This window comes from Osmerus eperlanus, chromosome 16 (assembly GCF_963692335.1).
Source record: "Osmerus eperlanus chromosome 16, fOsmEpe2.1, whole genome shotgun sequence".
Taxonomy (NCBI): domain Eukaryota; kingdom Metazoa; phylum Chordata; class Actinopteri; order Osmeriformes; family Osmeridae; genus Osmerus; species Osmerus eperlanus.
The window spans coordinates 6,072,970-6,087,407 of NC_085033.1; the positions used below are offsets into that span (position 1 = coordinate 6,072,970).

The 14,438-nt window shown below is 39.9% G+C and overlaps 1 protein-coding gene across 1 annotated transcript; it reads right to left on the reverse strand.

The window, feature by feature from the left end:
• Positions 1–649: 649 nt before the first annotated feature.
• On the reverse strand, positions 650–14,061 carry puf60a (poly-U binding splicing factor a). The gene is made up of 12 exons (XM_062481190.1): positions 13,948–14,061; positions 13,697–13,828; positions 12,313–12,408; positions 12,060–12,155; positions 8,249–8,299; positions 7,877–8,038; positions 7,299–7,391; positions 6,522–6,735; positions 4,961–5,151; positions 4,413–4,527; positions 2,053–2,294; positions 650–1,593 (listed from the first exon to the last, which is right to left on the reverse strand). The coding sequence occupies exons 2-12, from the start codon at positions 13,715–13,717 to the stop codon at positions 1,294–1,296; spliced, it is 1,581 nt and encodes a 526-aa protein (XP_062337174.1). The 5' UTR covers positions 13,718–13,828; positions 13,948–14,061; the 3' UTR covers positions 650–1,293.
• Between the last annotated feature and the right edge of the window lie 377 nt (positions 14,062–14,438).

Here is a 14,438-nt window from a genome sequence, read left to right on the forward strand (position 1 = left end):
CAAATACTATCCTGTGTAGCCTACATTTGCGCGGTTGTCACTGAATGGAGGCGCTGGTTGGAATATAATTGTACACATTTTTAACATGTTAGCTTATGCGTTATGGGCATTTATACAAGTAACAGAAACTGTTTACTGTACCTAATCGGCGAATCTATTTTAGTATCTACATAATGTGCTCAATAGAATGCAGAACACAAAAATCAACCCAAATAGCCTGCACTTAGGTTATTCGCCATCCTTAAATAAACCGTCCTTGAGTTAACAGTTGTAATCAGTGCCAGCCCCCCGTTGCGTTCTTTCCAAACAAAATGAATTAAACTAAAGAAGGGAGAAACGCTCCATGTAAACGACAAGACGAACCAAACAAATCCATGACCTAAATCCGACTTTGGGTCTGCAATTACATCCGATTTATTTGGCCTGAGCATTTTGTCATAGGTCTGCAATGTAAAAAGGACATAAATTTACTATTATTCCGTTATATTGTATAATCTCAAAAAATCGTAGCCTTCTGCGTGATTTACAAGTCGCAGTTCAGCCCACCAGTCAAACTCTTTATTGACCTCCTCTACCACAATCACTGTAAACAGATGGGAGAGCTTTGAAGATACTATGAGCTGTCATTTCATTTTAGGATTTGCAATGAAGGTAGATTTCACATCAGCTGCAATGTTTGAGTAACATTTGTCATTTTCCGTAGGCAGCCATTAATTATTTTCAGAAGAAAATACCTTACTCCACATCATGGAATGTCATTTAAAATGGGACCACTGTATAATTGGTTTAAATAGTGAACTTGTAGATTTCCCATTTGTATTTATTATAACAAACTTTACACATAACATATTATAACACTTTGAACATAATTTTAAGAGTCTGTTTGGGGCTACTTAGACAAATAGATTTATGACAACAGTTCCCTAGCAGAGTTGACTCACCCATCAGAAAAGGTGTAACAGAATAAAAACTACAATAAGAGGGAAAAATACATTGAAATCAGTAAAAAAAAAAGAAAAATCCAGTCATTCACAGTAGGCCACAGTCAAAATTTAAAAATACAAATCCATGAGATTCTCCTTGCCAAGTATGAATCTTCACAGGAGCATTAATAATATTAATATCAACATCAATAAAAAAATATTACAGGTTAAAAGGAGGCCAGCATTACAAATTGCAGTGTGGGTCTACTTAATTTATATAACTTTGTTTATGTGTGTGTGTGTTTGTTGGAGACAGAAAATGTCAGAGGTGTTGAGGCTGTGATAGTTGTCAAAGGGCTTCCTGGACAGTCTATGCAGAGAGATCACTGTTGTTAAAACGCTCCTGGTCATAAATCTCAGCGATAACCTTCCGGCCACCAAACCAGCGGTTATTTAATGCCTCAATTGCCTTGTTCATCTCAGTGGCCATTGAGAACTCTACAAATATCTTCACAATGACCTCGGCATCATCCTCCTCACCCTGTTTTTCCTGGTAGATGATGACCCGGTTGACAGCACCAAACTTGCCACACTCCTCCGTTACTTCACCTTCCAGGTCATCGTCAAGGTCCTCTGGACCAACCATGTTACGCAGCACCATCACTGTGGACTGGGAGGAGGGGGTATAGTTTAAGGAAAATGTAGGCAGAAGTTACATTACCAGTTATGACTAAGTGTAATTGGCAAAACAAGTCAGTGAAGAAGGTGTTCCTAATTCTTACTAAAAGCTAACTTTTATGTGATTGGGGACCATTTCATCAAATTCTGATGACCACTGCAACTCTTAACTTTACCAATGCACTACATTCTTTTACTCAATTCAGGTTTCAAGGTTTCCATTTCAAGAAACCTGTCCATTGCTGCATAGTTGTACAGTGCTGTATAAAGTATGAAAGATGAAAAACATTTCTAGGCATTGGTAGATGAAGGGTGGTTTGATTTAATAAGGAAAGGTCTTCACCTAAATGATTATCGCAATATTTGTATGATTGCTATTATTATCCATGAATTATTTTGTTTCTAAACAGAATAGGATTTGCCTATAACACAGACCTGCCTGACCCCTTACCTCTTGTTTGCGGAGAAGCTTTTGCATGACCATGTGTCTAGCACTGCTGCCAGAAATGCTCATATGCTCTTGTTCGCTCAACGGTTCCTGGCCTGTCGCCTCTTGTAGAGCCTCTTCCTCCTTCTTCTTTATTATTTCCTGGACTATCAAAGAGGTTTGCAGAACTGGGGTGGAGGCCAGTACAGGATTAACAAGGCCAACCTGAGGCAGCATAGGCAGGGTGGGTCGTGCTGGAGTCACCCCTGCAACACAAACAGAGGGAGGCAGGACAAAATGGTCAAACCCCTCTGTGGTAGGTCAGCCCCAGAGGAGCCTCCCCTAGCCCCAGGCCAGTGCCCGTATAGGAAAGAAGGCCCTTAGGCCAGGAGCTTTTCCCAAAATGTCTGGCTGGGGTATGGGCTCCTGTCCTAACAATTTCAATATAACACATAACTTCCCTCTTCAGTAGGAACTATGAAACTGTTTGGAATTATGAAAATGTGGATTGTATTTTCGATGTGCTCTCTAGGCTGGCATTAAACTTTTCCTGCTCAAAGATAAAACAAATATATTGGGCATGGACAAAGGGTGAATGGCAACGAATCTGTAACAAATAATCTCTTCACACTTTATATTGATGTTCAACAGTGACCTTGATTAGAGGGATTTATATATATATATATATGTAAATTAATTCTAACACTGATGCTTGGTAAACTGAATTAGTGGCAAGACATTGATTTGTTAACTTCGATCTAAAATAGAAGTACTGGGATTTCTGATAAAAAGGTATAGCACTGTATACTCATTAGTTCTTACTGTAGAGTCAAAAATAGACGATGCACTTTGCTTTGTCCCCCACCACCACCCGTAATCATTCAAATGGTCCTTCTGAATTGATACGGTGCAAACCAAAAGTCAACTCCACAAAACACACAGGATCTGAGACTCACTGGCCAATAGGAATGAGGGGCTATGTATATGAGGGGAGGGGCTAGAAACAGTCCTCTTCACACATGGTTGGTCAGTGTGCAGCAAAGGGAGGGGATTAAGTGGCCACTGTTGGTGCGATTGTGGATTCAAGAGGGAGGGGAAGAAGAGAGAGAGAGAGACAAGGAGAGAAGAGACAATAAAAGAGAAATCTATTAGTTGAGCGGTCCTTCAACAGGCTATGTACAACTAATACACAATAGGAGATAACAGCAACCTGGCTCACATACAGTGGCAATTACAAATAAAACAAAGTATGTGAAAATGCTTGGTTGAACATGGCAAAGAAAACTCCTTGGTCCATCCATAGATGGATTTTTTGAGTCATACTAACAAACTAAATCAGTTTTAAGCAATATGAGCGACACTTAATATTTGTATAATTCAACTGAGTTACCAAAAAGATAACACTGGTTGTGTATGTATCCACAACTGAACAAAGTAGAAGGGCACACCTTGGGACAATACCAATCTTCTTACCGGTTTGCTCTTGAAGGGAATATGTGTGAATAGGCATCTTATATATTCACAAATTATTATGTATTCCTAAATTATTGTCTGTAACCTTTCCTTTATAAAATATATGATCTGAGAAGGGGACTTTTATTTAGCTACACAGAAGGTGGAAAACTCACAACCTGCACACACCAAATGTAACTATTTATTATTGCACTACTTAAATATGTACTTACCTGGACAAATGCTATTCTTATAAATCTAACTCACTGAGGGATATTTTATATATCAAGAAAAGCAAGACAATAGATTAAATTGCCTCACTGGTAACTGAGGCACCAGAATATGGTTTGGTAGTAGCATGAACAGTTTGACTATTTTTATAAATACTAATCTTCAACAATTGTGTCTGATTTTCCATTTGACTCGACATCTGTAAGTTGGCTGGTATCAATTGTTTGGATTATTGGAAGTAGGGGTAAGCAGGAAGGCAAGTTAAGCCAACAAAAAGGTGAAAGGATGAATGAAGGTATGAGTTCACACACTACTGAACCTGGCGTTGAGAAAGTGTGATTAATGCAGCTTACATTACCTCTGAGAGGGGTGGCAGAGAGTTTAGTAAGAAGCATCATCGATAAAACAGAGTTGTATTAGGACTAGATTGGTCTGTTGGGGAACAACTATATTTGATCACACCTCAACATACATCCTCTTGGATCTTTAGAGTGGTTTCAGGAAGAGCCATTTCAAGGCTAAAGTAGTATTTTGAAATGAGGTACATAAACAAGGAACGACAAAGTGGTGGCGCTACGTTGTCATTCTGGATTGTAGTCTGTAAGGTTAATGTTTCCATCTGGCATGATTGTTGTCCTACACGTGTCATGATAGGTATGTTGTGGTTCTTTAACTGGTAAGTGTATGTTGTGTGATCATACCTGTAATGACCCCTGGGGCCTGGGCAGCCATGACAGCCTGGGGCAAGCCTCCCAGCTGCTGAGAGAGGAGGGCTGGTCCAGCCAGTGCTCCCAATACTGAAACTCCCACCGCCTCCTGAAACACCCAAATTGTCACATCACTTTCCCCCCCAGATTCAACAATATGGATCTACAATGCTTAACAATTATGTATTGGTTCCGAGTTTGTTTCATCAGAAGATTCTTTTAAATCTTGCTGGAAATGTGTATTGGTGATGATAAAACAAGACTACAATCAAATAAAATACAAACAGCATGACATAATAAATGCATCCCATAAAGACTTGCATAACACGAACACATAAGCAACTTACAACGTATAATGTCTTTATATTATCGGACGCCAATCTTCATCTATAATTTCATGTTGGGAAACAGCAATTCCTAAGTAACTTTCACAGAAGTAACTTTCGCTCTCAGACACATTTAAAGAAAGCATCAATTTCATGAAAGTATACATAAAAGGCTGAGTCGTGCCCAGGCCTAGTGCCTGGCTCTGTGATGTTTACCTGGGCGGTGATTTTGGCAGTGGCAGCAGCAGCGGCCACAGCGGCTGCAGGGGGAAGTCCACCAGGAGTAGTTGGGGTTAGCAGGGGCATGGGAGGAGTTACAGCCTTGCCCACACGAAGGTATTGACCACCTAAGTCAAATAGATTCATGGAGGACACTGCATCTTGGGACGACTGGGCCTTGTCATATTCTTTAAAAAGGATGTCAGATAAAAACAGAGATTGTTAAAATCATGTGCATTACAATACTTAAACAGCTGGTTGTATTCAAACTGAACAGACAGTGGCCTCTTGAAGGTTTGGAGTGTGCATATTTAGCTATGTCAAAATGGACCATACTTAGACAAAGTAGCCGACCCACTTTTCCCACTGTAATTTAGCCAAATAAGTGTAGACCCACTCAGACAATTGCTACATTCATCATCTTATGAGAAAGTTGTGATGCGACATCTGTTAAGTCATGCTACTGGAAGCTAAGATCAACTTTATATTTCTCTCCAATGCACAAGATTCAAAATCTAGCACAACGTATTAATACCCAATACACTAACATGTAAACATTTGTTTTAAAAGGTTATGCATGTTCCTTACACTTTCCATTTTAGTTCCATATTGATTGATTCACACATCACCACGTGATGACAAGAGGATATGACAAAGTTCACACTATTGCAGTTCACATTTTTTCAAGTAAGTTTTAACATTAATTACAATTACATGTGATAGTGCGGAGCAGTATTATCATCCTCCGCTTGCCAATCAAGTGTGGATCTTGCCTGAGTCTCATGTTCGGCACTTTCTATACTGTGATGCCTCTTCTCTACAGCGCTGGTTTTTGTTCATCCTGGCATGTCTTAATAAAGAGAGAATGTGAAAAGGAGAATGAACTACCTATCTCCTTACAAAAAAGAAACAACTGAAATGAAACAACTTTAGCAATGGAGGTCAAAGGCACTGCAATAGCAAATGATTGTGTTGTGGTGTCATGTGTTCCATACACAAAGAGGTGGTGTTAAGTATGATTTGTGGGGAATTTGACAGCAATATCAATATGCTTTTACACCACAGTGAAACACATTCAAAATGTACATTTGAGGCATTTTTCTCCTCTTGCAAATTATACTTTCTCTATATATGAATAAACACCCGTCTCAAATAAATAAATACATCGATTTAGTGTCTATTTCCTGGACATTATTCTACATATAATGGTACCATAATTATTGATTGTATCATTTAGACATGATATCTGTTCTAAATGAGAGGAACCTAAGAGAAAAAGGGTTTGCTGAAAAGAGCATCTGTCTTTTTAATACTGGATTGTTTATCTATTTTCTGCCATGATGCCAGATGGTAGATACAGTTCCATTCTCCTCAAAATACGTACAACATTTTTGAAAATGTTGCTTATTTAAAGTACTTTAAAGAATTAAATAAAAATACTGTGGTGGAGAACTATTCAAATGTTATGTTCAATAGTATGTTAATGATGTTATATTCAATAGTTATTTAACTTATGTTTGTCAAATGCATGAGTTGGCCAAGAGACAGTTGTCCTTACCAATAAAACCATAGCTCTTATGTTTCCCTATGGTGGGCTCTCTTGCCAGTGAACATGACTTAATCCTGCCAAAGGCCTCGAAAACACTCTTGATATCCTCATCAGAAAGATCAGGGTGAACTGATGCCACATAAATACGATTAAAAGCACGGGCCTCTTCTGCCAGCTGGTCGATGATTGGCTGGGCCTGACCGATGTTACTTGGTCTTCCCACCTGGTGGCAAAATGTTGCAGGTTATTAATCAAAAAAGTTTTTCATATCAGAGTTTTTTTCCCAACTTGATTTCCATCTTGACAATATGTTTACTATTTGATTGTTTTTCTTTGACAATGAAAGACTCACAATTTAATCATTCACATAATTTTAGCCTTTGCATGTTTCCTCTGAATTTCTGAATCCACTGCACAAGGGTAGTACAAACAGGCATATCTCAAAGGGAGTGTATTTCATACAGAATCACTTCCTATGATGACATAGTTTGTCAAAAAGGTATTGCCATGTCATAACTGTCTTCTAAACCTGGTTTAGAGGCCTGGTTAATAGTAATGCTAAGTGTAAGTCTTATATTCCAGTGACAAACAAGTCAGTTACTCTTTAAAATCAACATATTTTCAAATATTTCAAATGACAAAAATGTATAATTTCATTGCGCTCTCAGCTATTATAAACAGAAAAGGCTATATTGAATCACAGCATTCTATCTCTGACATTAAGCATATCACCTGGTTTTCTGTACTAGTTCCAACTAAACCAAATTGCAAGAGACAAGAACTCACCTTAATGTTTCTCCCTCCTAGCATGACAGAGTTCATCTGCTCCAGGGCCAACTGAGCTGCCTCCGGCACCTCATACTCAACAAACGCGAAACCCTGTGAAAAACTTGAAGGTGAGCAAGAAGAATGTGTTTTATCTGGATGGGCATCAATGTCCGGTATTTTCTTGTCCATGGCCTGCCCTCTGCAGACAAAACCCAATACAATCATTTCAAACGTTCTAATTCCACTGTAATGACTAATTCAAGCTATGCAAGTTTAAACCTGAAACCTTTTAAATATGTATTTTCTGACGCCTGAATACATTATTGCAACTATTCAGAATTCCCATCTCCATTTTGACTGCACCCCTTTTGTCTGTCAGTGAGGCAGCCAAAAATGCCTTAAATTGTTAAAATATATTTTGTATGTATGCATACATCTATGAAAGAATGAGGTCCATTGGGTTGTATATGTTTTTAAATATCTCAATTAGAACAATGGTTTTAATTTAAGGAAGTTGGAGTCATTCAATTTGAGGAAAAAGCTCATTCATCAATATACAATGTAGTTTAAAAGCACACAATTATTTTTGCTCAGACCTTGTGTTTCATTGTAACAGAGTCCCATGACATGTCAATGCTCTTGATGGGGCCAAAGGGCGCAAAGGCCTGTCGGACTGTGTCCTCTCCTAGCTCGTAGTAGATGGAGCCCACATACACTCGGCACATGATGGCCAAAGCCCGCTGTCTCTGGGCAGCCACCTAAAAGCAAAGCATCACACACTCAATTGAGTGTGTGTGTGTTCGATTGTTTTTCCAAAAATGTGTCCCTAGTTAAAAGCTATTTTACACTCATACCGTTATAACTCCATTATCGAGTCACTTTTTTCAAAAATACACACAAATATACACTAACAATATCCACATATCTACTGTACAAAAACAAAAACAAGTTAAAAGAATTTAACTTACGGACTGTAATGGTGAGAGAGGATCTCCAAAGCCCATCGTCAGTGAAGCCATCTAAAGGAAAAAGTGATTGATCCTTAAATAAAAATTGTGAACTATTTCTCCAAGTCAGCGCTTGGCAATAATAGTTCACCACCATAAAATAATTAATTCACTGATTTAGGACTGTCCCTCCAATGCAGACATCACAGCAAAACAAAAATCCTACTACATGCTGAATTTCCTGGTGCAGTACCATAGACAGCTCCTCCAACCTGAAGGCTGGCCAAAACAGTGGAGGTCCAATGAATGGGTCTGTCTGGTGGCAAGAACACCGTCTGTAGGTGACTGGGAGCAGTCAGACTCACTTTCTGGATTATCAATGTAGCATTTCGGTCTCTTTTTAATAAACCATCGACTGTCAGAATTTTTATGTAGGCAAACAATGTCCCTTGCTAGATATTTTACCTAAACCCAATTGTTTGCCTTTGGAAGCAGTCAGCAACAGATCTGCTTTCTCTCACTGTAAAAGCAACTGGCTTGTCAAAATATCCCGTAATCTCAGGAGAGAACAGTGGAAAATAATTGAGCGGTGCCTGCACGTATCTACTGTTAATGTGTCTCCTGAACAATGACAGGAGTAGTTGCATTGTGTAGCCTCTTCTGCTCAAAACATATTTTCCTAAAACTGGCCTACCCTTTGGGACCAAATCTGAACAGTGAGTACATTTGGTCAGTCATACTTTTAGCACAAGTCATTCTTAGATCATAACCGTGGGCCCAGATCACTAAGCGTCTGATACAATGCCCAGATAGAAAGTAGGCAAAAACTCTTAGCTCCTTAACTTTTTGGATCATCCAGTATGCCCCGTTCAAAGATCTGTCAAATACTTCCACTGTTAACAAACCTGCTAGGGCTAATGGTAGCTAACAGGATAAGCTCACCCCAAACACAGCTCTGGAACTGGCTAATATTCTACCCGCTGCACTAGAAGTCCTTGACGTCCCAAATAAATCATTAAATACTAAAACGAGGGATCTGAATTTGGTTCTTCAGCTATCCCTAGACTCTGTTGCCCCTCTCAAACCAAGGAAAAGAAAGGACAAGAAACTGGCTTCATGGTATTCAGAGGAAACCCGCACTCTTAAGAGGTCCACTAGAAAACTAGAACATAAGTGGCGTACCACTAAATTGGAGGTTTTCCACCTGGCCTGGAAGGACAGCCTAATGGAGTACAACAAGCAAGTCCTCATCAGGTCCAGATCAGATTATTTCTCTAGGTTGATTAGTAAGAACAAACACAACACTAAGTTCCTATTTGATACTGTTGCAAATCTCACTAAGAAAAGTACACTCTGTGTTAGTTCAGATTTCTCTCCCAATGATTTCTTAGATTTTTTGACCAAAAAATCTATGCAATAAGGGACAAACTACAGACTAGTCCTGGAGGAGTGGCCATCAACACTGAACTTTCCCCTATACCAAGCATGCTGCATGTTGAGGCTCTCACTCACTTTAACCCTATTTCTATGGAAGCGTTCATCGAGCTGATAGACTCCTCGAAACCCACTAGCTGCCTTCTCGATCCCCTCCCTGCTAAACTCTGTAGGAAACTTCTCCCTATTATTGGACCACCCATGCTTAGTATTATTAATGAATCTATTGTAAGTGGCCAAGTCCCCAACGATTTCAAACAAGCTATTATTAAGCCCCTACTTAAAAAAACAAACCTGGATCCAGGTTGTCTTAGCAACTACAGGCCAATTTCAAATTTGCCATTTCTCTCCAAAATTTTAGAGAAGGCTGTGGCACAACAGCTCACTGAGCACCTCTCCTCAAATCAGCTTTATGAACCTCTCCAGTCTGGATTTCGTCTCCACCACAGCACTGAAACTGCATTAGCCAAGTTAGTCAATGATCTACTGTTAGCCTCTGACGCGGGTTCTATCTCTGTCCTGGTTCTTCTAGACCTAAGTGCAGCTTTTGACACGGTGGATCATGAGATTCTCTTGGAACGTATGGAGAACTATGTTGGGATTTCTGGTACGTCACTTCAGTGGTTTAGATCGTATCTATCTGATAGATCACAATATGTCCACTATGATGGCTGCTCATCCAGGAGCTCCACTGTAAAATAGTACCACAGGGTTCAGTTCTAGGCCCTCTGTTATTTTCTCTCTATATGCTGCCTTTAGGAAACATAATTAGAAGCTCTGGGGTAAATTTTCACTGTTATGCAGATGATACTCAGCTATATATGTCTATAAAGTCTGGAGAATTTCCACATGCTATGGAAAAATGTGTTTCTAGGTTGAGAGCTTGGATGACTGCAAATTTCCTTCTTCTAAATTCGGATAAAACCGAGGTTCAAATTTTCGGTCCTAAAAAATATAGAAATAATTTTTCCAATCTGACCTTAGACCTAGACGGCGTCAAAGTCTCTCAAAGCCAGCTAGTAAAAAATTTTGGAGTCACAATGGACCCAGACCTTTCGTTTGAGTACCATATTAAGCAAATTACCAGAACTGCATTTTTCCATCTACGTAATATTGCCAAAATACGAACATTTCTCTCAAAGGATGATGCCGAAAAACTAATACATGCATTTGTTACGTCCCGATTGGACTATTGCAATGTGTTGTTCTCTGGCCTCCCAATTACCCACCTAAAAAATTTACAGCGGGTGCAAAATGCTGCTGCTAGACTATTGACCAGAACAAGAAAGTTTGATCACATAACATCTACTCTTGTCTCTCTACACTGGCTCCCTATCCAAGCCAGAGCTGACTTCAAAGTTCTACTACTAACCTACAAATCTCTGCATGGATTGGCACCACCTCTCCGGTCTCCTTGCACCCTATTGCCCCGCAAGGACACTTAGATCTCAAGATGCCGGCTATCTGGTGGTTCCCAAAATTAAGAAAAAAACAGCTGGAGGTAGGGCGTTCTCATATAGAGCACCTCTTCTCTGGAACAAATTACCCGTCTCAATTAAGGAGTCTGATACTGTTTCGACATTTAAAATTAGGTTAAAAACTATATTGTTTAGTCAATTCTACGACTGTTAAAGGTAAGTATGTTACTAGTTGGAGGCAACGGGGGACGGGTTGTTTCCATCCTTATTCTATAAGTATAACTTATTTTAGAGTTCTCTTCCCCTGGAACAGATTTCATGTTCCAAATGAGGGGGGCTGTCGCTGTCTTGGTGTGTGGGGTTGCATCAAATTCCCCTTTTTTGCTCTGTTAAATTGCTGCACCAGTCCACACTTGACCGGTGGGGATCTCATTCTATTATGACTGTAACTGTTAGCTGCTCCTGGCATTCTCTAATCCCTGCTCTCCTCTCTCTGTCCCCCCCCCCCACACACATCCCTTGTGGTGTGGGGGGTTTGAGTTGTCAGCACCTGCCTGGTCGTCGGTCAGCCAACGCTGGACCTGGTCGCGAGTCTCCCGGTCCTGTCCTACATCTATAAAGTTTAACAATGGATTTTGGTGTTTTAAAAACCCATCGACACTGTATGACTATGTTTAGCCTGTGTTCTGCTCCTCTCTCTCACCAACCGTCTCTGGAGGAGGGGATCCCTCTCTGAATTGCTCCTCCCAAGGTTTCTTCCATTTTTTTCTCCTGTTGAGAGTTTTTTGGGAGTTTTTCCTTGTCTTCCTTGAGGGTTTAGGTTGGTTGAGGGGCAGTTCTATGGGCATATGTGAAGCCCTCTGTGACATGCTTGCGTGTAAAAAGGGCTATACAAATCAATTTGATTTGATTTGGGTGACACAAATTTTTTCCTTCTAGTGCTGAAAACAAACGTTTGCCATTTAGCCAAAGCTCTTTACCTGAAGGTTGGTGAGCTGCTGCTGTTGCTGCTGATGAGCCAGGGTTTGTTTAACCAGCACACTCTTAATGCTCTGCTCCATAGCATACTTTTTTGCCTGTTTGAAAGAAAGACAGGGAATTACCCAAAGAGGACGTGAAATTCCAGTTTTGGGACCTTGTCCTAGTCTTCAGTTGTTAATTGAGCAATGTCTGCTATGCTGTGTATGACAAGGCAACAAAAAAAACATGACATTAAAAGCCAGGGAGCCTTACCTTTTGCAGTGCTTCCTGCTGATCCGGGGTAAGAGGTGGTAGGCCAAGCTTTGAGGCGGTGCTCTGTCCATTCTCCATCATCAGAGTCTCACCTCCCTGCAGACACAAAAGCATTTTTAAATACAGAGATTGTCCTCCAATTACATATGGAACTAGCAAGAACACTGGCTGAGCTGGACTAACCCTAACTTCACTTATAGAGTCATCTTAAAACCATGCAGTTTGCCATGCCGCAATTTAGACAGACAGTTCGGCTCACTCTGGGTGTAGTAGTGTGGAAGAAGTGCACCTCTCTGTCCAAAGCTACAGTAAAACATTACAGCACATAGCACCGGAAGACCTGTCCCTGTGGGTGAACCAAATCAAGGTCAAACCCTCCTCTATGACCCTAGAACCAATGCATAATATACATTCATTTGACAGCAAACAAATCGACTGTATGCACTCTAGATCTGACATGGTGTAGGCCAAAAATACATATCTCAAACAAAAATGTGGTGTTTATTTTTCTGCTTGATATGTTGTTTCATGTTTCACAATATTAAATAAGTAATCATGTTTAGAGGTCAAGGAACAAGTACTAATTTTACCTGACATGAAATCAAATTATAAACTAAATATCAGACTCCGTACGTTATGACTTAATATGACACTACAAGTCAATTCAACATACAGCCAGCACACTGACCAATGCGTTTATACTAGGCTAATAGTCTTTGAAAGACCACACTAAGCTGTCACCTGCGTTGTTTAGCTAATAGGTAGCTAGCGTCAACACTGTTAGCTAAAATGTAAAGAGTTAGACTAGCAACCAATGAAAAGACAAAATATATAGCTACTGTAATAGTTTAAAAGAAAGTGGCTTTTCAAATTACATAATAATGTTTGCTTGAAGTTTGCATGCTAGCACAGGTAGCCTAGCTTGATAACGAGATAGCAAGCATCCTTGTTAGACTAGTAGCTAGTGCTACTGTACTGTACTCGCAACACCAACGTAGATTTGGCTGCAGCCGATATAGCTCTCAAGTCGTAAAGACAAATAGGTAGATTAGCTAGGCTAACAATCTTAAATGCTCTGGGTACTGTAGAGCTAGTTGTTATGGCTAACGGTTCTCGTTATTATAACGTAAGCTAAATAACCGAATAATCAGTTTATTACTACTGTATATAGCAGTGCTAGCAAGTTGTTCGGTGTTGACTGTGCATGATAGGCTAATAATAGCTATCCAGCTAGCAAAGAGAGGCTAGCTAATATTACTATTAATATAGAGGGCAGTGAATAGAGTCATCAACATACTTTGCTATCAAAATCCGCTTAAATATAACAATGAACCGTGCATGTGGTTACATATGGTTTTCAAAACAGCATTTTGACTAAATTTACCGCAGAAACTGCCACCGCCATGAAGCGCTCCTTCGAACCGCAAGGCTCACACCGCCAAATGACACCAATGCAAGATTTCTTCTTCCTGTCACGACGTACACAGTATTCTGCAAACTTGCTTACCGCCACCAGCTGGAACACGAAATAATGTAATACAGCTGTTAAGAAATAAAGGAAAAGGTCAAGTAGACAAGAAAGTAAACATGCAAGGCGGAAAGGAAAATATTTAACAGAATCCAATCGTCCTCAACCTTGATCAAACACCAGGCCAGAATCCTGAAAGGGCGGACACTCAGCTTCCATCTATCTGACAACAGCTTCTCAGGGACCAGCCGCGCACCAAACAAGTGACAGCAGTTGACGTATGATCACCAGTTTGGCAACAATGTTCACCATGACATTGATCATGATGTATACTGTAGTGTAGGTCACTTGGTCCTGATCTTCTCCAGTCCAGTACCTGCTTACTGTATTGTTCCTCTCCATTCCTTTTTACATGTTGGTAAATTTTTAAAGCACATTAAGTGTGGCTGTAATCCTCACACACATTTCTAGTGGATTGTACCAGTGGAGCAAAATGATAAATACCCTGGCTTTATTCCAGGTATTTTTGAGAACTTCATGGGAATTGTAAATTGCATGGTCCAGATCAGTCGAATAACTTAATTTAAAGAAGAGGAGATTTGTGTTTGAGTAATCTGCTTCAACATGAGAAGTATCAAAAATAGAAGGTACACCTGTA

Excerpts from the sequence above, each read along its gene's own strand:
- puf60a (XM_062481190.1), bottom strand. The coding sequence starts at position 13,717 with ATGGCGGTGGCAGTTTCTGCG. Across the intron at positions 12,156-12,312 it reads AGCAGGAAGCACTGCAAAAG|GCAAAAAAGTATGCTATGGA; the intron begins GTAAGGCTCCCT and ends TCTTTCAAACAG. Across the intron at positions 5,152-6,521 it reads TAAGAGCTATGGTTTTATTG|AATATGACAAGGCCCAGTCG; the intron begins GTAAGGACAACT and ends TCCTTTTTAAAG.